The 26,005-nt window shown below is 42.5% G+C and overlaps 1 protein-coding gene across 1 annotated transcript in view; it reads right to left on the bottom strand.

Moving 5' to 3' along the window:
* Nucleotides 1-25,392, bottom strand: part of LOC140734249 (transmembrane protein 164-like) — a 152,289-nt gene extending 126,897 nt beyond the window's left edge. Inside the window, exon 1 of the mRNA XM_073057961.1 lies at nucleotides 24,745-25,392. Within this exon, the coding sequence (XP_072914062.1) occupies nucleotides 24,745-25,092 (348 nt within the window). The 5' untranslated portion in view covers nucleotides 25,093-25,392. The remainder of the gene's footprint in view (nucleotides 1-24,744) is intronic.
* Nucleotides 25,393-26,005: the final 613 nt, after the last annotated feature.

Here is a 26,005-nt window from a genome sequence, read left to right as displayed (position 1 = left end):
CAAAGCATTCAAATTTTACACCTTGAATCACACCTAGGCATTTTCCACAAACTTTTTTAGACACCGCAGTAGCATAGCGGTTAGCGCAACGCTATTATAGATCGGGGCGTCAGAGTTCGGAGTTCAATTCCGGCATCTGCTGTAAACAAGTTTGTATGTTCTTCCACCACATGCAAGTTTCCACCAGCTGCTCCAGTTTCTCTCTCACAGTGCAAAGATGTGCCAGTTAGTAGGCTAACTGGTCATTGTAAATTGTCATGACCTAGTATGCTTCAGTGGCAAATGTTTACCTGATTTGCAATCACAAATGCTTCCAAAAGTTACAGACTTAACAAATACTCCCACAAAAGAGACTTTTCATGAATTTTTAAGAGAAGCTTCACTAGTGTACATTTTCCTCCACTTCATCACTTCCGCCTCAAATTTCTTAAAGGAAGATTGCTTCATAGTGTTGGAAATCCTAAACTAACATCTGAATATTATAACTAAACCAACAATAACCCATTTTTAGATGCTTTATATCTTTGTAAGAACTCCTAAAATGCAATGGTCTTGCATCGCTTTACTCCTTCACCAGTAAATGTAAAGAATGCAATTTAAGGTGTTAGTGTTATTAATGGATGTTGCAATGCAAAATGCAACCTCCTTGTTTACACCCACACCTAATAGCCACCATTGGTATCTGTACCTGTAAGTAATCTTTGCAAAGCTACATTGCCTAGTTGCCTCAATTGTTAACACAAGCGATTCTGCAAATGCTAGAAATCCAGAGTTAACACACACAAAATGCCAGAGGAACTCAATAGGCCAGGCAGCATCTATGGAGAGAAATAGAGAGATGTTTCAGGCTGAGATCTTTCATCATCAGCTGTTTATTCCTCTCCATGGATTCTGCCTTACTTGCTGAGTTCCTCCAGCACTTTGTGTGGGTGTCAGCCTGAAATGTCAGCTCATTATTCTTCTCTCTCCATAGATGCTGCCTGGCACTTGGTGTGTGTTATTCTTCATTGTTATTGCTGCTCATAATCCCCACTGGCCACTCGATCACTTGTTGTCTTCAAACTGTCTCAAAGTGGAAGATACCCAGATTGAAAACATTAATCCAGATCCTCCTCCATCAAGCACAAAGGCTCCTTCCCACCCACGACCTCTCTGTCCTTTAAAGGACAGACACTTACTTGATGGAAATGAACTATATATTGTGGTACTACATGGGAAAGATCAAGCCTTACAATGAAGAAGTCAATATCCAAGAGAATGCAACTAATGTTCATATACAGAACAAACCACAATTATTTACAATTACTTTCCCTATCTATATTTTTACATAACTGAATGCCAAATCGTTTAGTGTCTGGTCCTAATATTGATTTAAAACTGCTTTGTTTTATACATTAAGATAAAATATTAATATCTGGGAGCAGTTTTTTAATATATAGTGAATTCTGGTTAATTGGAACAAATCGGTCCAGTACATTTTGGCCCAATTAAGGGGCTGCCCAAATTAGCCCAAGTTTCATAGAAATAGTTAGAAAGGTATAAAGACAAACCACCATTGAACTGAGTAACAACTTACGTATTTAAATGAAATTCAGACCAAATTAGAACACCAATACTACTACAGTACTATAAAACTGTGTATTCATTTTTAATAGTTATTGATAGAGGAAATTATATAGTGTTCACTACTGTGTTCTTTAGATTGACTATAAATCAACAAAATCAGTCCACCTACTGCAAATAATAGACTGCCTTTATATAATGCTTTTGACGATTGCATCCTCCAAACCTTCATTGTAATATTCAAAATGGTTGTCAATACCTTCAAATTCTTTGCAGTTCCTAACTTGTTTAAGTGGAGAAATCATTTCATTTCCCTCATGGCCTTTTCTGGCAACTCCAAAACTTGAAACCACAATTCGGAATTGTCTTACTGCTTATTTCTTGCCAACAATCAGTGACAGCAATCACCGCTTTTTGAACACAAACACACACAACTGATGCCATTTAAAAACTGTCCACTCTAAGCATACTGTATTGTCTAACGGCCACACGATGTGCTGTGACTGATGCTAGACAAAACTGTTCAGCAGCCGTCTCCTGTCTTAATTAAGTGGCATAGCGTCCCAAATAAATGAAGGGAAACCCAGCGACTTTCTCAATTAGTTTTTATTCTTTAAGAGTTGTCCCAAATAAGAGGCTGCCTGATTAACTGACGGCCCAATTAACCAGAATGCACTGCATTTATTCTGAAGCACTCAAACTGTGGAACAGCCTAGAGATCAGAGAAGTTTAATCCCTGATCTGTATAAAACGAGCTGACCTCAATCACTGAGTCTGTGTAGCATAATCTGCTTTAGAAAAGGCACACTGGGGATGCAGACACTTTTCAGACCTACGCAGTCAAACTGCCACATCTGAATCACTCCACATGTGGATGTTGGGCAAGGACAAATTTGGAATTAAATCCACCACAGAACCTCAAGCAGTACAGCACAGAAACAGGTTCTCCAATTCACAACGTTGTGCTCACCTAATTAAGCTAATAATACCTAATTAGACTAATCCCTTCTGCCTGCATGTGGCCCATATCCATCCATTCATGTGCCAAAAAGAGTCTCTTCAATGACTCTATTGTACCTGCCTCCACCCCCATTCTGACAATGCATTCTAGGTGTCTACTACGCTGTGTAAAAAGACAAGAGTCACTTTAAATGCATTTCTTCCAGTATTAGACATCTCAACCCAGGAAAAAGGTACAATTTTGCTACTCTAGGTCTCACATCATTTTATAAATCTCTATCAGGTCTCTGGTTCCTCAATGTTCTTATAGCTGGGGTTGGGGAGTAGTGAGGAACAGCTCCTACTACCTATTAAATGCTCCCAATGACGTGAGTCTCAAATAGCCTCTGACAACCAAGTCAAGCTCCTGGCTTTCACGTGTGGCTTAGCTACGCAGAACCGTTTCTATTGACAGGAGAATTGGCAACGGCAAGTTACTGGCGCTTTAAAACCAGTTGCTTCAGGCAGATGGAGCTCATCAGCCATAAGCTGTGGTTGCCAGCTCATTGAGGAGAAGGAAAACTCTGATCTCAAACTGCCACTGCCTTTCAGCTCTACCCACTCATGGGGAAGGCTCTGGGAGTAAGCCTGGAGTCCAGAAGGCAGTCCTACATCGAGTTCAACGCTGCCTGGTAACTCCTGCAATGCCACTGGAGCCAAACTGGTCTCTGCCTTTGAATTCATCATCTGCGTGGAGAGGGGGAGCCTATATGGGCAACGACTTGCATCCATATCATATTGGCTTGTGTTCGCCCCTTGACTGCATGGGTTTCCTCCGTGTGCTTCTGTTTCCTCCCATATTCCAAAAGAGTATAGGTTATGGTTAGCAAATTGTGAGCACACTGCATTGGCACCGAAGCATGGCAATACTTGCGGGCTGCCCCTGCACACGTTAAACTGTGTTAGTCATTGATGCAAAACAATTCATTTCATTGCCTCTTTCAAATAAAGCTAATCCTTCGTAATTTTTTAAAATAGCCACAATGCCACCATGATCATTAATATTTATTGGAGAAGAATGCTCACTTCAGTAACTATTAAGGAGGACTGGAAATAAAAATGAATTCTACATACACTATAAATAATGTATTTATTAATGCACATTTTTAATAATGGATGACCCAAGCTGTGTCATTTACAGGGAAGTAAGGCCAGGAACCAGACCAGGTAAAACAAACAGCAAGCTTCATTTTCAATTTACTGGATTCTCCTAACAGGATAGAAACTAAAATTACTAATGTTCCTTCCATTGTCTTATTCTTTAGGGAAAGCGCACCACAGATAACTTAACAGCTGGGATCATTATACTTGCTGTATATAAAGCAGAGCAGACCATCCTGATACCAGGTTTTTCCACGTACTACACATCAATCGTTATTTGGCAGTTAATTCAGCCAAGAGCCCAATTTGGCCAGACAGCATCATCATGCCATCAGATTTTAGCATACACTGGTAATTTTACAGCAATATTTTAAAATCAATTTGATCTTGAATGTCTGATGTTTTGTTTTGTTAACTGGTGTATACTTTATTCTTGAAAATGTAAAAACCTTCAGGAAAAAAACCCCGAGTATTTTGCGTTAGTATTTCAGCTTGAAACACAAGAGATTTTGCAGATGCTAGAAATCCAGAGCAACACACAAAATGATGGAGGAGCTCAGCAGGCCAGCAGCAGTTATGGAGAGGAATAAACAGTTCATATTTTGGATCAAGGTTCTTCAACAGGATAATTTTAATTTTTAATTATTTTTTTAAGTATAAACGCCCCCCCCCCCCCCCCGTCCTTTGAAACACATGGATCATGTCTCCTCTATTGGCAGTGAGTGAAATTTCCCTCAGAATTTTTAAGGATTATGGTAAATTACCTCGAATTATATTTATTTGCTGTGTTGGTGGAGGTGGGGCGGGGGGAAGAGGAGGGCTGGTGTGAAGTCTCCAGTGTAACAACCCTGATGAATATGTCCATAAACAAGCACTGTTTTCTCATTTAGAAGGACCAACATTTCCTTGAAGCCATAATCGCTGTTCTCAATATTTATTGCTTATTTATTATTATTTATTTATTTTGCATTTGCACACACGTTGAATGCCCAAGTTGGTGTGGTCTTTCTTTGATTCTGTTATGGTTTACTTTCTATTATGGATTTATTGAGTATGCCAAAAAAAAATGAACCACGGTTTGTATATGATGACATGTTTATGATTACTTTGATAATAAATTTGCTTTGAACTGTGAACTATGGCAGCTTTCAGCACAAAAGCTAGCATAGCGCACACCATGTAAATCTGATTATCATGGCACTGCCTGGGTTAATATTCAGCTGTACAGATTCAGAAGAACAGACGAAGAGACCATAAAACTTCTCAAACCTGTTCATAATTTAGTAAATAACATGATCAAGGCCTATATCAAGTTCAAAGGCCTTTGAGGTGACGCACTCCTCAACCCTCCTGAAGAAATAACTTCTCACTGCAGTCCCAAAAGACCACCATTTTCTCCCAAAACCAACTCTTAAATTAACATTTTCCAGCTAGAGGTTTCGATGCAATTGCCTATATTCCCTCTGAACCTTAGAACACAAACCTATTTGGAGTTTGCCTACCAAAGCTGAATTCTGATTATACATGTCAGCATCAGGATAGATCCTGTCCAGGTTCTGCTAATTTAGACAAGTTTAGGTCACAAGTGGACAGCCATTGATTAGAAACATTAATTCTACTCCTCTCTCCTCAGATGCTGCCTGACCTGTGGGCTTTTCCAGTGCAGTGCATTTTCATTTTACATTCCAGTCAGGCTGATTGTGGACTTTAGGAAGGGGAAGTCAGGAGAACAGATGCCAGTCCTCTTTGAGGGGTCAGCGGTGAAAAGCTTCAAGTTCCTGGACATCAACATCTGCGAAAATCTACCCTTGGCTCAACACACTGATGCAATCATGAAGGCAGCATCCCAGCAGCTCTGGTTGATTGCTTGAAGAGATTTGGTATGTCAAAGACTCCACAGAGTTTCTATTTTTCTGATCAAATTTCTGTGCATGCTTGGTGGAGAGCAATACTCAGCCTGATATGGAGGCTCCAATGCACGGGATTGGAAGAGGCTGCAGAGGGTTGTAGACTCTTCCAGCTCTCAATCATGGCACAACCCTCCCCTTGATCAAGGACATCTTCAAGAGGCAGCACCTCAAGAAGGCAGCACCCATCATTAAAGACCCTCACCATCTAGGAAATGCCCTCTTCATGTTACTACTTTTGAGCAGGTGGAACAAGAGCCTGAAGATCCGTACTCAACATTTTATGGCCACTTCTTCCCCTCTGCCATCAGATTTCTGAATGGTTTATGAACCGTTGATTCATATTTTGCAGTATTGTTTTTGTAACATTGTAATTGTTATGTCTGGCACTGTACGGTGAAAACCTCAAAGTTAATGTCCCTTCTGGCACTTATCTCTGTAAACAGACAAAATGCCCATTCACTTCCTCCCTCACCTCCATTCAGAGCCCCATACAGTCCTTCCAGATAAGGCAATACATCAACTGTGAATCTGTTGGTGTCGTCTATTGTGTCCCGTGCTCCTGATGCAGCCTCCTCTGCACTGGTGAGACCCAGGGTAAATTGGGGGATCACTTTGTAGAGCACCTCCACCCCATCCACCAAAAGCAGAACTTAGTGTCCATTTTAATTCCAATTCCCATTCCAACATGTTGGTCCATGGCCTCCTCTTGCGCCAAGATGGGGCCACTGTCAGTGGACGAGTAACACCTTATATTCCATATGGGTAGCCTCCAACCTGATGGCATGAATATCTATTTGCCTTGATCAGATCACATTTTCTGACTAGTTTTGGGGGTCATATTTTAAAAAAGTATGTGCTGGCATTGCAGAGGGCCCAGAGATTATGAGAATGGTTCTGGGAGTCAAAGGGTTAACAAATAAATCAGGAGAACTAAAAGGAGGCATGAAGTTGCCCTTACAGACAAGGTGAAGGAGAATCCCAGGGGATTCTACAGATGTGTTAAGAGCAGAACGATTGCAAGGGACGAAATTGATCCTCTGGAAGATCAGAGTGGTCATCCATGTGAAATGCCCTGGTTTCCTTGGCTGTGTGAGTCTAGGGAAGACACTCCTAAGTCCTGCTAACTCGTGAGACTGAGACAGCTCAATCCCACCCCAAACCTGGGTTTGTGCGGATGCTGTGTAATTTGATACCCTGTTACAAATTAGTGCCACAAAATAACCAACAGTACACTGTATATTAGTGGTCACCAACCTTTTTAAGCCCAAGATTCCCTACCTCGGCCTTAGTAAAAGGCAAGATCGACCCCAAATCAATTAGTTACACGCATGCGCACCGGGGCAGAAAAGACCGGAAGTAAAACCCTGCAACCCGGAAGTAGAAATAATGTATAAACACCAGGGGTACGCACCCTTTTTTTGCACTGCAGACCGGTTTAATATTGACAATATTCTTGCGGACCAGCCGACGGGGGGTGGGGGCTGTTAAACACGATGGGAATACAGCGATACTCGAAGCAGGTTCCTTATGTCCAGTCTATTCTGCAATTTAGTTTTTGCGGCTCTCGGCACTTAGCTTCTGTCCCGCTTGCTCATGTTTTTTCTGCTGAAAAAACTCAGTGGGTTCGTCTTTAAATGCAGGGTGCTTGGACTCAGGGTGCCGAAGCAGTTTTGAGGGCTTCATTGCTTCATTAGACAGCCTCTGGGCCCGAACTCCAGCCTCCCGCCCACCCGCCACCAGACACCTTGGCCAAGTGCGGCTGGTCATGGGTGGGGTGAGAGGACAAGATCAGGGCCGGAGGTCCCTGTGCCAGGGCCGAGGCGGTCGCAGTCCGGAGAGAGCGAGGAGTGCAACACGGCACATGCCCGCTTGCCCTTGTAGGATCTATCGGCCAACAAAAGTTTGTTTCAGTAGATCACAGCAAGGTAGCTGCTCTGATACTTACGAAACTCTGAGCCCGAATTAGGTCGTCTGCGAATATTTTAGCACTGGATTCCCCACGAACATTCGGTGTGTTAACAGGTTTAGAGCCAGTGCTCCAGGCCAGTAGCGACGGCATTTCCCGCTGGCCGCCCGAGGCCAACCAATGATCCCTGGCGCGAGGGTATCACTGCGTTTAGGCGACTGATGACCTCGCGTGGGTTCAAGTTCAACAGTGGGTGTGACAGGGAATGAGGAAAGGCACAGCAGACTCGTAGCGTTTCCTCGCCGCCCGGTGGTTGGGGACCACTGAAGTACACTGTGTAGTGCGTGGCGGGGGAGCTACACGCATGCGCACTGCGCAGAAAGAACGGAACTAAAACCCCACAATTCGGAAACAATCTCTCAACAGTATTTGTGTATTTATTTTTCTTTTTTTTTAGATCTACTGGGAAAGTCTCAAAGATCAACTACCGTAGTCGATCGCGATCGACGGGTTGGTGACCACTACTGTATACAATTAAAGTAATTATATAAATAAATCTTAACTAAAGGGTTAGTAAAGAATAACAAAAAGGGCTCATTCTAATTAAGCAGTCAAATGGGCACAACTTGGAATTCAGCTTAAACTTCTCTGTCACTCACGCACTGGGCCCTCGGTCAACGTGAACGCCCACACCACTTTCCGAACGTCGCTCGTAATCCACCTCGAACAGATGGATCTCCCACCGGATCGTATGCTATGACCGGTTCTCCCCAGTGTCTTCTCTCTTCATCTCCTGCTGAACAACAGCCCAAGCCCAGCCTCAGTGTCCCTCACCAGAGCAGCCTCCCCTTAATTCCACCATCCTAATTGGATGGCACACATTTCTCCTCATCTCTCATCTTCAACAATAACCCAGACAAGCTGAAAACACGCTGCTCTTACAGAACTGCCACAATGAAATACATACAGCATAACAGAAAAAATATGAACCAGGGTGTTACACATGTGTGGAGCCAATAGAGAAAGGTGAGGTCTTTAATGAATTTTTTGCATCTGTATTTACTCAGAAGACAGATACAGATTTAATAGAAGTGACGGAAAGTGACATCAACATCATGGACCTATAAAGATTACAGGAGGTGCTTACTGTACCGAGGCAAATTATGGTGGATAAATCCCCAAGGCCTAACAAGGTGCTCCCTCGGACTCTACGGGAGGCAAGTGCAGAAATTGCAGGGGCTGTAGCAGAGATATTTAAATCATCTTTAGTGACAGGTGAGGTACCAGAGGATTGGAGGATAGCTAATGTTGTTCCTGGAAGTTATAGGCCGGTGAGTCTGACATCGGTAGCGGTAATGTTATTAAAAGGTGCTCGAAGGGACCAGATATACAAGTATTTGGATAGTCATGGACTGATTAAAGATAATCAGCATGGCTTTGTGCATGGTCTCACCAATCTTATAAAGTTTTTCAAGGAAGTTACCAGGATGAAGGCAAGGCAGTGGATGTTATCTACACGGACTTTAGCAAGGCATTTAACAAGGTACCGCACGGGAGGTTGGTCAAGAAGGTTCAGTTGCTTGGTTTTCAAGAAAAGATAGTAAATTGGATTAGATATGGCTTTGTGGGAGAAACCAGAGGGTGGTAATAGATGGTCGCCTCTTTGACAGGAGGCCTGTGACTAGTGGAGTGCCACAAGGATCAGTTATTTCTTTGTCACCCATTGTTGTTTGTCATCTATGTCAAGGATCTGGAGGATAACGTGGTTAACTGGATCAGCAAATTTGCAGATGACGCCAAGATTGGGGGTGTGGCGAGGCTTCTCTTATTCATAAGTATTGGACCTGTCCTAGTCTAGAGAAATTTTGGAGAAATGTTTTTATAACTTTATCCTGAATCGCCACTTAGAACCTAACCCTTTAATTGCTCTGTTTGGTTTCTTGGGTGAGACAGATATACGCTTGAGTTCGACTACATGTCGAATATTCTCTTTGGCTTCTCTCCTGGCTAGACGTCTAATTCTTCTTAGATGGAGAGATGTTGCCCCACCCACACATGCTCAATGGCTTAACAATATCATGTCCTGTTTAGACCTTGAAAAAATTCATTATTCAATTCTTAATTCAGATATAAAGTTTCATAAGGTCTGGGGACCTTTTATTGAGTATTTTCATAACTTTCCTTTTAATTAGGTTTTTTTTTTTCAGTCCCTTGCTTTCAGCTTTTTTTTGGTAGTAGGCATTATTATCTTCTGTTTTCAATTGTATTTACAGTTTTGGGGGTTTGAATGTTCTGATTTATATTTTCTACATTTTGTTTTGGTTGGTCTGGAGTTATTTTTGTGGGGTTGGGGGTGGACACTAACTTTACACAACTTCAACTTGGGTGCTTTTTCAATTATTTTATTTTGTATTATATTACCACTGTATGTTTATCTTGCACTGTACTAATTTCCTATTTTGTTTTTGGGTTTTTTTTTGTTTGTAGTGTTGTAGAAAATGCATTAAAAAACAATTTTAAAAATGGCTGATGAAATTCAATGCAGACATGTGCAAGATTTTGTACTTCAGTGGGACCAACCAGGATATTTCATACACAATGAACGGTAGGGAACTGAGGAGTATGGTAGAACAAAGGGATCTGGGAATACAGGTCCATAATTTGTTGAAAGTGGTGTCACAGAAAGATAAGATTTTTAAGGAAGCCTTTGGCACATTCACCTTCAGAAATCAAAGTATTGAGTGCAGGAGATGGGATGTTATGTTGAAGTTGTATGAGATGTTGGTGAGGCCTAATTTGGAGTATTGTGTGCAATTTTGGTCACCTACCTACAAGAAAGATGCAAATAAGGTTGAAAGAGTACTGAGAAAATTTACAAGGATGTTGCCAGGTCTGGAGGACCTGAGTTATATGGAAAGATTGAATAGATTAGAACTCAATTCCCTTGAACATAGAAGACTAAGAGGAGATTTGATAGAGGCATACAAAATTATGAGGGGTATAAGTAGGGTAAATGCAAGCAGGCTTTTTCCACTGAGGTTGGCAGGGACTACAATCAAAGGTCATGGGTTAAGGTGGAAGGTGAAAAATTTAAGAACATGAGAGAAACTTCCTCACTCAGGGGGTCATGAATGTATGGAACCAGCTGTCAGCACAATTGGTGCATGTGAATTCAATTTCAATGCTTAAGAGAAGTTTGGATTGGTACATGGATGGCAGGGATATGGAGGGCTATGCTCCAGGTTTAGTTCGATGGGAGTAAGCGATTTAAATGTTTCAACATGGACTAGATGGGCCCATTTCTGTGCTGTACTTTTCTATGACTCTGTGAATCACTAATGTTTGTTGGCTCAGGTTCTGCACTTGCTGAAGTAGAAGAATGAGTGGAGTTGAAACTTACTGAATACTGAAAAGGCCTAGATAGAGTAGACTTGCAGAGGATGACGTTTTCAATAGTGGGACAGTTTAGGAACAAAGGGGATACCTTCAGAATAAAATGATGGCCCTTAAGAACAGAGATAAGAAGGAATTTCTTTAGCCAGAGGGTACGAATTTATGGAATTAATTACCAGAGACAATTGTGGAAGCCAAGTCATTGGATATATTTAAATCAGAGATTGATAGGCACTTAATAAGTAAGATTATGGGAAAAAAGGCTGGAGAATGGCATTGAGAGGAAAAATAAATCAGCTACGATTGAATGGCAGAAAATAACTGATGGGCCGACTGGCCTAATCCTGTCATAGTCTTGAAGTACTAGTCCTCTGGCCTATGCAGGTTCACATTGGCCATGACTAGGTCGAGTTTTAATTTGTATCTGAACACTTGACTCGCTCTTTATCGTAGAGGTATGATCAGATGCAAAATTAAATTCAATCTGGACATGCCCAATCTGAACCCAAGAAACCAAGCCTCACGTTGGGTAACCATTTCTATTCTCAACCACTGAATCACTCCAGTGAACATCCAGACTAACACATTGTTTTTTAGGTAAGGAGAATAAAGGAGTAGACAGTTCTCCCGGTGTGCTCACACCTACTTCCCTCCATACAGCTGCAGCAAAACTTCCTTATTCTGAGGTCACAACCATTTTACATCAAGCTGAACTTCCATTTGATTGTCTTCCTCATTGCTTGAACTATACAATACAGGTTGACATGAAGATGAACAGGACAAGCCTCAAAACAAAATGTTAATAGCAGTTTCTACTACCAAGTGAGATATTTTTATGAAAAGAAATGAAAGATGATAGCTGGAAGCTTATTACACATAGTATCGAAAGGACAGGAGATAGGAAGAGGGGTGTGACATGGCTCGGATGGTAAAAATTAATCAAACTATTAGAAAGAGGTGACACAGGACCAGAAGGTGTTGAATCATTGTGGGTAGAGCTAAGGAACTGCAAGGGTAAGAAGAGTAGTAAAGATGTGGTCTACAAATTACAAGAGATAGAAAATGCAAGTCAAAAAGCAACATTACAATAGTCATTGGGGACTGCAATATGCAAAACTTTCCATTCTCTGGAACCATGCCAGAATCAATTGACTATTGAAAGATCATTATTAATGCTTCCACAACTCTTCAGCCTCCTCTTTCAGAAACTTGGGGTATATAGCATCTGGTCTGGGTGACCCATCCTCCAGACCTTTCAGTTTCCCAAGAACCTTCTCCCTCGTATGACAATTTCACACACTTCTGTCCCTTCACATTCTTGAACTTCTGGTATACTGCTAGTGTCTTCCACAGTGAAGGTTCATGCAAAATACTTATTCAGTTCATCCGCCATTTCCTTCTCCCCATTACTACTGCTTCAGCATTATTTTCCAGTGGTCTGATATCTACTCTCGCTTCTCTTTTACACTGAAGAAACTTTTGGTATCCTCGTTAATATTATTGCCTAGCTTACCTTCGAATTCCATCTTTTCCCTCATTATGACTTTTATAGCTGCCTTGTGTTGGCCTTTAAAAACTTCCCACTCCTCTAACTTCCCACTAATTTTTGCTCTATTATATACCCTCTCTTCAGAGGGTGCATTCTGCCTTAAGAATATTTCTTCCTCTTCGGGATGTATATATCCTGTGCCTTCCAAAGTTCTCCCAGAAATTCTAGCCATTGCTGCTCTGCCATCATCCCTGCCTGTGTTATTTTCCATTCAATCCTCTCTCATGCCTCTGTAATTCCTTTAACTCCACTGTAATATTGATACATCTGACTTTAGCTTCTCCTTCTCAAATTTCATTGCCCAATACCTCATCCAGAATAGCTGAATCCCCAAGTGGTCTCAACCATGAGCTGCGCTAAAAAACCATCTCATAGGCATACTAGAAATTCCCCCTTCTGGAATCCAGCACCAACTTGATTTTTCCAAGTCTACCCGCAAATTGGTCCCCTATGGCTATTGTAACATTGCCCTTTTGGCATGCATTTTCCATCTCACTTTGTAATTTGTAGACCACATCCTTACTACTGTCTGGGATCTGTATACAACTCCCATTTGGGGGGGGGGGCGTTCCCTTGCAGTTCCTTAGCTCTATCCATAATGATTCAACACTATCTGACCCTATGTCACCTCTTTCTAATGATTTGATTTCAGTTTTTACCTACAGAGCACACTGCCCCCTCTGCCTGCCTGCCTGCCAGTCTGTCTGTCTGTCCGTGCTTTCAATACAATGTGTATCCTTGGATATTAAGCTCCCAGGTATCATCTTCTTTCAGCCATGATTCAGTGATGCCTGTGTAACCCCCTATGTCGCCTCAGGCTCGCTCAGCTCGTTCTCGTCTAGGGGGAGCAGCCTTCGGCCCCGCCAAACTGGGTAATCAGCTGGTGTGGATGCTGTGTGATGTCCCCGCCTCGCCAAAGAACAGACAGGACACCATATGCGATTAAATGATTACAGTTTATAAAGATTACTATAACTAAGTGATTAATAACGATACAGTATATATGAAGGAAAAAAAATAAAGACAAGGCGCCAAACTTATCAAAGTTCAAACCACTTCGTGCACAGCCGTTGGAGCTCAATTACTGAAGTCTTCTGGCCACCATTCGATCCCCTCAGACCTCCTCGACTCGCAGCTCAGGACCTCCCGAAGTGGTCAACCAAGCACATCTATCCTCATCTCCTCTCCTCGGGGTACCTCCTGACCTTGGACCCCCCGCTTGGGGTCCATTCCTCTCCCAGTTTACAGCATCGCGTCCTCTCTCTCTCACCCTCTCGCGCCGATCTCTCCAAAAGCCCACCAACAATAGCTTACAAACTCAGAAGAAAGAACAACATTAATCCCAATTGGTTTACAAAGGAATACAATTCTCGTTATCAGTAAATTTTAACCCAAACAAGCTTCCAGCACTCTCTCGCAACAAAGAAGCATTCCTACTTTTAACAAAGAAGCCATTTTGAATAACATACACAGTAACAAAGAAAAAGAAGAAATCCCCTTTACACCTACATCATACACGCCAAACTGCAACTATGCAGCAAGTTCATCTATGCTATTTTGTATATTGCAAATACTCAAATATGACATCTTCAATCTTGTATTCAGCCTTTTCAACTTTGTCCACCTTTTACTTTGTAACTCAACATGTTGATGGCAATTTTGCTATACCAACAGCCTCTCCTCACTACAAATGCCTTTGTCTGCAAACCAGCTACCTCACTTTAGCACTACCATTTGCCTTTCCAGTAGCACTCACATCAACAGTGATTAAATGCTTTGAGAGGTTGGTCATGACTAGACTGAACTCCTGCCTCAGCAAGGACCTGGACCCATTGCAACCTGCCTGTTGCCACAATAGGTCAACTGCAGACGCAATCTCAATGTCTCTCCACACAGCTTTAGACCACCAGGACAACACAAATACCTACGTCAGGATGCTGTTCATCGACTATAGCTCAACATTTAATACCATCATTCCCACAATCCTGATTGAGAAGTTGCAGAACCTGGGCCTCTGTACCTCCCTCTGCAGTTGAATCCTCGATTTCCTAACCAGAAGGCCAGAATCTGTGCAGATTGGTGATAACATATCCTCCTTGCTGCCGATCAACACTGGTGCACCTCAGGAGCATGTGCTTAGCCCACTGCTCTACTCTCTATATACACATGACCACATGGCTAAGCATAGTTCAAATACCACCTATAAATTTGCTGACGATACAACCATTGTTGGTAGAATCTCAGGTGGGGACGAGAGGGTGTACAGGAGTGAGATATGCCAACTTGTGGAGTGGTGCTGCAGCAACAACCTGGCACTCAACATCAGCAAGACCAAAGAGCTGATTGTGGACTTCAGTAAGGGTAAGACGAAGGAACACATACCAATCCTCATAGAGGGATCAGATGTGGAGAGAGTGAGCAGTTTCAAGTTCCTCGGTGTCAAGATCTCTGAGGATCTAACCTGGTTCTAACATATCGATGTAGTGATAAAGAAGGCAAGACAGCGACTATACTTTATTAGAAATTTGAAGAGATTTGGCATGTCAACAAATATACTCAAACTTCTATAGTTGTACCATGGAGAGCATTCTGACAGGATGCATCACTGTCTCGTATGGAGAAGCTACAGCATAGGACTGAAACAGGCTGCAGAAGGCTGTAAATCTAGTCAGCTCCATCTTGGGCACTAGCCTACAAAGTACCCAGGACATCTTCATGGAGCGGCCTCTCAGAAAGTCAGTCTCCATTATTAAGGATCTCCAGCACCCAGGGCATGCCCTTTTCTCACTGTTAACGTCAGGTAGGAGGTATAGAAGCCTGAAGGCACACACTCAGCGATTCAGGAACAGCTTCTTCCCCTCTGCCATCCGATTCCTAAATGGACATTGAATCCTTGGACACTATCTCACTTTTTAAAAAAAAACATACAGTATCTCTGTTTTTTTGCATTCTTTTTAATCTATTCAATATACTTATACTGAAATTAATTTACTTGTTTATTTATTATCATTTTTATTTTATTTATTACTATTTTTTTCTCATCTGGATTATGTAGTGCATTGAACTCTTGTTGCTAAGTTAACAAATTTCACATCACATGCCAGTGATAATTATTCTGATACTTCTTGCAATGAAATATACACAGCTCAGGACAACAGTCACATCATGCTCAACCTTCTGATTCCTAACTTTGAGGTCTTACCAACATTTGCCTCCACAAGCTCTTCACTAACAGTTCTGGCAATTTGGTTCCCATCCCCCTGCAACGCTACTTTAAACCCCACTGTGCAGCATTAACAAATCTTCCCCCCTTCAGTTCAGGTGCAAACTGTCCCACCTGTACAGATCCCACCTTTCCTGAAGACAGCCCAAAGATCCAAAACTCTTATGCCCTCTCTCCCACATAAACTCCTTAGCTATGTATTAAACTATAATCTTCCTAGTTCTGACCTCACTGAGATCACAACCCTGGAGGTACTGCCCTTTAACTTAATACCCAACTCTCTGAATTCCCAATGCAGAACCTTGTCACTTATCCTTCCCATATCATTGGTACCTACATGGACCACAACTTCTGGCTGTTCACCCTCTCACTCAAGAATACGGAGGACTTGATCCTGAGATATCCTGGACCCTGGTACCTGGGAGTCAATACATTATCCAGGAATCTTGTTCTCGCCCACAGAACCTCTTGTCCGTTTTCTACCTAATGATCCCCCTATCACCACAGTGTGCCTCTTCTCTCACCTTCCTTTCCGAGTTGCAGAGCCAGACTTAGTGCCAGAGACCAGACCACTGTGACTTTTCTCTGCCAGGTCAACCCCTCCACCACCCCCTCTCCCCCATTCCAACAGCATCCAAAGTGATATACCTGTTTTGAGGGGGATGTCCACAGGAGCACTCTGCACTGGCTCCATCACCTCTTTTCCCCTTTCCTGACTGTCACCCAGTCTCCTGTGTCTTACACCTTGGGTGTAACCATCTCTCAATATGTCCTACCTATCAACCCCTCAGCCTCCTGAATGATTTGGAGTTCATCCAGTTTGAGCTCCAGCTCCTTAATGTGGATTGCCAGTTGAACTTCTCGCAGTTGTCGTCGTCAGGGACACTGAGGGCCTCCCTGCCTTCCCACATCCCACAAGAAGAACATTCACCCATCCTGCCAGGCTTCACTGCAGCCATGAAAGACTCGAGCAAGTTTCTACAGATGTACCCTGGACAGCATTCTAATTGGTTGCATCATCATCTGGTATAGAGGCACCAATGCATGACATTGTAAAAGGCTTCAGAGTGTTGTTGACTCAGCCAGCTCCATCATAGGCATAAGCCTCCCCACTGTCAAGGTCACCTTCAAAAGGCAGAGCCCCAAGGCAGTGGCATCCATCATTCAAGACCCTCACCATCCGGGACATGCCTTCTTTTCATTACTACCAGGGAGGAGGTACAGGAGCCTGAAGACCCAAACTCAGTAGTCCTGGAAGATCTTCTTCCCCTCTGCCACTAGATTTATGAATGGCCCTGGAACATTATCTTGCTATACATCAATATCACTAGTTATTTAATTACAACTTATTATACTATGTTATGCCTGCAGTGTCCTGTCACCACAAAAGAAAATCATAGTCATGACTAATTTTAGTGACAATAAAACAGATTCTGATCCTAACTAGTGACTGAACAGACCACAGAAGATATGTGCAGGTTCTTCCTTGTTGTAAAAGCAATCTGCAGTCCTACAAAAGACCCACGTATACCAAGACCATGCTGGTACTTGGTCATACTTGGAGGTCAAAATCATTCACTGAAGCATACATAACACTCAAAACAAGGATCTTCCATCAACTTACCTCCACTACACTATCACATTATTGACAATAAACGTTCACTGGAAGACCTTGGGAATGTGGATAACTCGCCATATCCAGAAAACATATCTATCAGAGAAGACAAATATCCTATACTGACACAGTCACAGTATTTTTGTGCCTGGCTGCAAGTCTCTTCTTGCCAAGAGCACTTTGTCACTTTATCATTTCCTATCAGTTGCCTTACACACCCACCCCTTTTCCTAGCATCACATTATGCATATACAGTCTATGTATACAACCTAATTATATGTACAGTACCTATACAAAGTATTCACCTTGAAAGTCTTCATGCTCTATCGTTTTACAACATTGAATTACAATGGATTTAATTTGGCTTTTTTGACACTGATCAACAGAAAATAATCTTTTGTTGCAAAGTGAAAACAAATTTCTACAAATTGGACAAAATTAGTAGAGTTATTAAAAACAAGATAATTGGTTGCATAATTACTCACCTCCTTCAAGTCAGTGTTTAGCAGATGCACCTTTGTCAGCAATTTCAGCCCTAAGTCTGTGTGGATAGCTCTCTAACAGCTTTGCACATCTGGACTGCAATTTTTCCCTATTCTTCTTTACAAAACTGCTCAAGCTCTCTCAGATTGCATGGGGATCGTGAGGGAACAGCCCTTTTCAAGTCCAGCCACAAATTCTCAATTGGATTAAAGTCTGGATTCTGACTTGGCCACTACAGGACATTACTTATTGCTTTTAAGACATTTCTGTGTAGCTTTGACTTTATGCTTGGGGTCATTGTCTTGCTAGAAAACAATTCTTCTCAAGAGTTGCAGTTCTCTTGCAGACTTTCCTCTAGGATTTCCCTGTATGTTGCTTCATTCATTTTACCCTCCACTTTCACACGCCTTTCAGAGCCTGCTACAGTGAAGCATCCGCACAGCATGATGTGGCTACCACCATGCTTCATGGTAGGGATGGTGTGTTTTTAATTATGTGCGGTGTTTGGCTTAACGCCAAACATTGCATTTAGTCTGATGGCCAAAAAGCTCCACTTTGGTTTTATCAGACCATAGAACTTTCTTCCAACTGATTTCAGAGTCTCCCACCTGCCTTCTGGCAAAATCTAACTGAGACATCATGAAAGTTTTATCTCTCCCCAATGAAGACTCTCTCTTCACCACCCTTCCATAATACTGCGACTAGTGAAGCATCCGGGCAACAGTTGTTAAATTCGCAGTCCCTCCCATCTCAGCCACTGAAGCTTGCAACTTCTCCAGAGTTATAATACCGGTAGGTCTATTGGTGGCCTCACTCACTAGTGCCCTTCGTGCACGTCACTGGTTTTGAGGACGGCCTCAAAGGCTGATTTACAGCTATGCCACATTCTTTGGTGTGTCATATTAAAGGGGGTGAATGCTTACGCAATCAATTATTTTGTATTATGTATTTGTAATTAATTTAGATCACTTTTGTAAAGATCTGTTTACACTTCGACATGGAAGTCGTTTTCTGTTGATCAGTGTCAAAAAAAAAAGCCAAATCAAATCCAGTGTGATTCAATGTTGTACAACCATGAAACATGAGAACTTCCAAAGGGGTTGAATATATTTATAAATGCTGTATATATAGCCACATTCAAACAGTTACTTGTAGATTGTGTTTAAATGCGATTATTTTTATATTTATTGTTTTTATGCGTTCTGTTTTTAATTATTATATTAGGTAGCCTCCAACCTAATGGCAAGAACATTTATTTTACTTTCTAGTTAAAAAAACTCTTCTATTCCCTACTCTGACCTGTTACCTCTTCTCACCTACCTATCAACTCGCCCTGGATCCTCTTCCTCCTCCCCTTTCCTCATATGGGCCACTTTCTCCTATCAGATTCCTTCCTCTCTCTTTACCTTTCCTGCCCACTTGGCTTCACTTGTCACCTTCTTGCTAACTTCCTTCCCCTCCCCCCCCCATTTTACTCCAACGTCTTTCCCCCTTCCTTTCCAGTCCCAGTGAAGGGTCTTGGCCTGAAACGTCAAATTCCATAGATGCTGCCTGACCTGCTGAGTTCCTCCAGCATTTTGTGTGTGTGTTGCTTCATGTTTTTTTTATGTGCATGTTTTTGTGCTCAACGATTTTCCTCATGCCCCATTACTATGCTTTGACACTGTATCATTAGCAGTTAGCGCAAGGGTATTACTCTGCCAGTGACTCTGGTTCAGTCCCACTGCTGTCTGCATGGAGTTTGTACGTTCTCTCCGTGGCCACGTAGATTTCTTCAGGGTGCAGAGAAATGTACGGATTAGTGCTTGCAATGTTGGTGCTGGCAGTGTGGCAACACTTGCATATCCTCAGACTGTGTCGGTCATTGACACAAACGATCATTTCACTGCTTGCTTCGATGTACGTTGATAAATAAGACTAATCTCCTTAATCCCTGTACATTGAGTGCAAACAGTTCTCCCACCACTGCTGGCCTACCGCTCTAGCCCACAATCTCACTATCATTTCAAGCTGTGCTGAATGGTTTATTCTGAATGTTTTACTTTGCACTTAGTTGACATACCAGTACTTGTAACAATATTCCTGAACCAAAACCCCAGAAGTGCAAACAAAAATAACTCTCCGGATTCATGTCCGATTTTTATGCAAGTTCTCTCTTGGAAAGGGTGCTTGTGTGAACTTTGGGTTTAGTGCAAGATTACATCTAAGAACTTGATACTTCTTGGGAGAGCAGCCTAATCCTCAAACTACATAGCCGTTACCAAGTTAAGCTAAAAATAAGCAATGGTACAGAAAACTGTAATAGGTGATGGTGATTAAAGATAAAATTATATTGAAGACAGTACAGGGAGGGCATTTGCAAGTCAACTTTATGTTACAGTGGTTTTATTTATTTATCACAAGATGTGGCCAGTGTTGGCAAAGCAAAATATTATTGACCATCCTCAAACTGAGAGTCGGTCAAGATTGCAAGATTGGGTGAGGATAGTGGATTTTATATCCATGATTATCATTAATAAGACTACTTAAACTCCAGTTATTTAATTGCTCAAGTTTCCCATGGAGGCATTCAAATTCATTTCCCAAGTCCAGAATATTGTCCAGTAACAATCACTTTACTAAACTGCTACTAGTTATTAACATGAAATATAAACATGTTACCACTTTGTGACACAATATTACTTTCTGCAAATGACTATTACATCAAACACATTGTTTGATCATCTTTAGAGCTGCAAATACCATTTCCAACCATTATATATATTTTGATCCACCAATAGTCCTTTGATCAATTAAACCCTTGTTAACTGATCAATTAGACCTTCCATCAGTTAAAAAGAGGAACTTCTTGAAAGTGCAAGCAGAATTCCTGGATTAACTCAGGCAGAGCAATGGCGCCTTCCTCCAAGGCATTTCTAACCTGAAGTGTTAACTGGTTCATCTTGCCAAGGTATCCCCTACTCAGCACTTCCAAGTTTTTTTATTTCATTGTGCTCTCCTTACCAACCAGAATCTCTGTCATCCAGACCAGCCCCACTGATCTCAGACTACATTGTACTCTGTCATTACCTGTACCATCAGGCATACAATCCTTCCCCCATGCAATAATTTCAAAATCCTCATTATTATTTAGGCCCATTAATGGCCATGAACACTTCATCTTCTGCCACCTAACAGGAGGACACTTATCCAATTCTAACCTCCATTTAGTCTCATCTCCCTCTTCTACACTGACATAACATCCAATTGATTTAGCCCTGCACTTAGGAATAATTTTCCCCCAAACGCTTTCAGAATCACAATTAGATTTATTATCACCGACGCTTGTTGTGAAGTTTGTTGTTTTGCAGTAGTACAGTGCAACACATAAAATACTATAAATTATAATAAAATATATTTTTAATAATCAAGAAGTGCAAAAAGATGTCAAAAATTGTGAAATGGTGTTCATGGGTTCATTGTCTATTCAGAAATCGGATGAAGAAGGGGAAGAAGCAGTTAAACTTTGAGTGTATGTCTTCAAGCTCCTGCCCCTCCACTTTGATGGTAGTAACGAGAAGAGGGCATGTCCTGGAAGGTGGGGGTCCTTAATGATGGATGTCACCTTTTGAATACCTTACATTAACTTAGTCAGACACTAATATCTTCTTCCTTCACTTCCCTAGACTAAATGTCTGAGAGCTTAAGTATCATCAGCAAATAAATAGTTATTGCAATGCTTATTTTCATCTTGATTAGAACCTAAGGGTGTGCCGTTGTGAACAATTCAAATAGTGAACACGTTTGCATACTAACATTAAACTGAGACTCCAATCTGCCCTTTCAGATTAACAAATACAATTTTATAGCACTACTTCGAAAAGCAGAAATCCCAGCCACCATTCATTCCTCTGCCAAAAAATGAAGAGATTATTTGCTCTGTAAATTGCTGCCACATTTCAACACTGATGACAGAAACTCTGGTCAAGCACCACATTTTAACACTAATGACTTCTGGTCAAGCAAAGCTTTAGAGATCTAATTTGCAGCTCTAATTCTGGTGAAACAGGATGCATTGATGCAACAGGAAGGAATATTGTGCCATGTAGGGTGGTTAACAAATACTGATACTCTATGTTAATAACTATATAGTAGTCTAGCAGAGTGGTTAAGTTGCTAGGCTATCAGACAATATCTGGACTTGCGGCATAATTTAAATCCTACCATGGGAAATGCAAGTAGTTAAATAATTACGAACTTTAAGTAATCTTACAAATTGTGTCCACGGATATAAAATCTATTGTCCTCACCCAGTCTTGCCTACATGTGACTGTAGAGCACTAGACATTGGAGACAAATGGATGTGTACAAAACAACTGATAGAGCTGAGCACATTGGCCCCTTTCTCAAGGGCTACAATGTAAAAGAATCAAGTTATACTCAAGGCATACAGAGCTAGGTCTGTACTGGACTCAGGAAGAATATTATCCTCTAAGGTGAGCAGGTTTGACATATGATACAGGTTCAAAAGAGTTAATGTAAGAAGCCAGGAAACAGAGTAAGCTTGTATCTGCTTCTATAATGAAAACGGAGAGAATGAGCTTAAAGGTGCTGACAAGGTAAAGTAAACCGAAAGGCAGACTTGCATTTATGAATAGCAAAGAAAGATCTGAAGTTGCAGATGTTGGCAATCTAAAATAAAAGCAGAAAATCGTGGAGACATCAAACAGGTCAGGCAGAAACTGCAGAGGAAAATGGACAGTCCAATGTTGTATTTGGGTTGACTGTTGGTGTTTCGGGTCAAGTCCCTTCATCTGTTATGCTTACACTGAGCACGTTCATTCCCATCTACAGCAGACAGGATTTTCCGGTGGCCAATCATTTTAATTCCTCTGCCCAATATCTTTCTGATCCTCGGCTTCCTCTACTACCACGACGAAGCCACTCTCAGGTTGGAGGAGCAACACCTCATGCTCCGGCCAGACAGCCTCCAACATGACAGCACGAGCATTGATTCCATTTCTCCCCACTCCTCCTCCTCTCTTTTCCCGTTCCTCATTCTGGCTCTCCTATCAACCCCTCCACCTGCCTACCGCCTTCCTCTGGTGCCCTCCTCCTTCCCTCTCTCCCGTGGTCCACTCACAGATTCACTTCTCTTCAGTCCCTCACCTCCTGCACCTATCACCACCCGGCTTCGCATTTCACTCCCCCCCCCGCCCACCTTCCCCTGACCTCACTTTACTATACCTGCCAATTTGTACCACTTCCCCCCCAGCCTTCTTATTCTGGCTTCTTCCCTCTTTCTGGTCCCGATGAAGGGTCTCAGGCTGAAACATTAGCCCTATTTCTCTCCGTGGATGCTGTCTGACCTGCTGAGTTCCTCCACCATTTTGTGTGGTGTTATACTGGGTTCCATTATAAAGTTAAGGAGATCACACACAGGGCAGAGTTGGAACTAGATGGAGAGTTAAAATGGCTAGCAACAATAAATTGAAGGTTTAGACCAGGTGTTCCCAGCCTGGGCTCCACAGACCCATTGGTTAATGGTAGGGGTCTATTGGCATTAAAAAAAAAGTTTGGGAACCTCCATTTTGGACTAAAGGCAAAGCAGTCATCCAGTCTTTCCTAGTCCCTTCTGTGTAGAGGAGCACAAACTGCAGCACACTGGGTCTGAAGAAGTGCAAGTGGACATCGGCTCAACCAGGAAAGTTACTTTGTGTCACTGGATGTTGAGCAGGGAAGAAGCATAGGTCATTTTGCTTACAGAGATGCACCCCATCAGGGTGTTCTATCCATCCCAGTTCTGACAAAGAATCTTCTACCTGAAACATTAACTTTGTTTCCACAGATGCTTCCTGACCTGTTAGCTATTCCCAGCAATTCCTCTCATTTCTATTACATCGCTCTTTTCACTTTCCTTTCTAGAGGCCCAATTTAAGAGTGTAATCACTGTAAAGAGCCCCCTGCTTTGAAAGCAAAATCTATTCTATTCAACTACATTTAGCAAATTTATGTTGCCTTTATGGGACCATTGTAGTTCTGTCATCTCATTTTAACTTCCACTGAATCAACATAAACACACAGTCTTCAGGTTTGTGCGGCTTCAGAGCTGTGTGTCAGAGATGGCTTTAGGCAGCACTGGGTCCCTGCAGGGGACTGTATTGGCTCCTTTCCTGTTTACTTTGGATTTTAGATACAACACTGAGTCATGTTATCTGCAGAAATTCTCTGATGACTCAGCAATAGCTGGATGTATAAAGAGAGGATACAAGGATGAATTGGAGGACTTTGCCAAATGGTGCAAGCTGAACCATCTGCAGCTCAACATCAGTAACACAAAGGAGACAGTGACAGACTTTAGCAAGACGAAGCCTTCATTGCTCCCTGTTACTACTGATAGTGAGGACATGGATGTGGTGAGGACCTACAAGTACCTGGGGATGCACCTGGATGATGGACTTGAGTGGAGCACCAACAGAGAGACTGTGTACAAGAAGAGCCAGAGTCACCTCTACTTCCTGAGGAGAGGGAATCCTTCAGAGTATGCAGGCCTCTCCTTCACACTTTCTACCAGTCTGTTGCATCTTCCATGCATGGTGTGCTAAGGGCATTGGCATCAACACAGGTGATGCTCGACAAACTTTAGAAAGGCTGGCTCTGTTACAGGAGTCAAACTGGACACACTGGAGACTGCGGTAGAACAAAGGACCCTACGGAAAGTCCTGACAAGTCTGGACAATGTTTCTCACTCTCTGCAAGCGACTTTGGCTGAACAGGGAGCACTTTTAGTAATAAATTAAGACAACTGCTCTGCTCCAAAGAGCGCTAAAGGAGTTCATTCTTACCCTCAGCCTATAATGAGTCAATCTAGAGCCCGGGAAGCGATGATTCTCCTCCTGTTAAACTGTTTGGGGTAACAGTTTATATTCTTTCTACTTCTATCTGTGCACTTGTAAGGCTACTGTGACACTGTTTTCATTTGGGATCGATAAAGTGTCTATCTTATCGCTGCAGGTGACCTACCTGTAACATGGTGACAACATGACACGGATTCAGCAGATAAATTAAGGTCTTGGTGGCGAATTTAAAACCGACTTCAACGCCAAAGGTCAGGCACAGGGCGACCAAGAGCAGGTTCTTGCCCAGGCTGTCGTTTTTCTGCTGGAATTCTATACTCAGCTCCTGCCGCCTGATCTTGCGAATGGCCACAGCCATCTCTAATAGGGAGAGAGTCACGAAGACAATACTCTCCGCCCAGCGCTGCCTCAGGGGCAGAAAAGCGGCGCACTCCGCTCCCCCGTTCCCTTCGAACTGGGGGTCCACGCCCCCGTAAGCCCAGTCCAGCAAGGTGCACACATTGTACCAAGACATGATCCTCTTCCCTCTTTGTTCAGAGGCACAAGACTGTGCTCAGGCTAGACGACAACGTTCCGTTCTAGAAGCATGAACTTTGCAGAAAGGCCTTTCTCCTCTCAGGTCCACGGTGTGGACTAATCCGCTGCTGCGTTTGAAATCTGGAATTGATGAGGTATCTCAAAGCGCTTCCTCCCCTCCTGCTTGTTTACCCTCCTGAACACGCGTGTGTAGTGAGTGTAAAAGCATCCCGCCTAGCCACTGTGTGCACTGGCTGCTTTAACAAAAACTTGCAGGAGCAATTTCGCGGCACAGAAACACTAGCGGCTAAACTGATCCGAAAGAGGATTGGCTGCAGCGGACTCGCTTCCCACCCACTTTAGACGTTGACAGATGGTCCTCAGCCTCCAACGTTTAAAAGGGCAACTCTGTAGCGAATGCTTTCTCTCCCCACCCCCCCGAAAGGGTTCATTCGCTCGGCACCCTCAGGCCAGGGCCATGAGGTGGCAACGAATTCTTGCATATTACTGGAGAGAGGCTGTGTAGGGAGATTTTTTTTAATGTTTATGCTTTGTTTTTTAAATTTGCAGTACGTTACAAAGAGGGAAAGGCGAAATAGGCGTATCAGAAGACCCTGTGATGAGTTTCTTTCGTCAAATGTGCTCATTTCCTCTCAGACCAAATATAACCGAACGACTCACTTCACCAGAACCTGGACCTTTTTCTATTTGCCGAATACTCAGCCACCCACACGCTTCAGAATCTTTATTCCGCCTATCATTTAATTTCAGGCATGGATTCTAAGGTTCAAAGCTCTTGTAAATACATTTTACCTAGGCCGGATAATTAAATCTCGCCGTCTGATTTTGTTTAAATCAATGTTCCGATTTTTCTGATTAAAGACGATTAGTCCGTTTCCTCCCTGGATTGT

Source organism: Hemitrygon akajei, chromosome 10, assembly GCF_048418815.1.
Source record: "Hemitrygon akajei chromosome 10, sHemAka1.3, whole genome shotgun sequence".
Lineage (NCBI taxonomy): Eukaryota > Metazoa > Chordata > Chondrichthyes > Myliobatiformes > Dasyatidae > Hemitrygon > Hemitrygon akajei.
The sequence above is the reverse complement of the archived record's forward strand: the minus strand, read 5'-3'. Positions and strand labels throughout refer to the sequence as shown.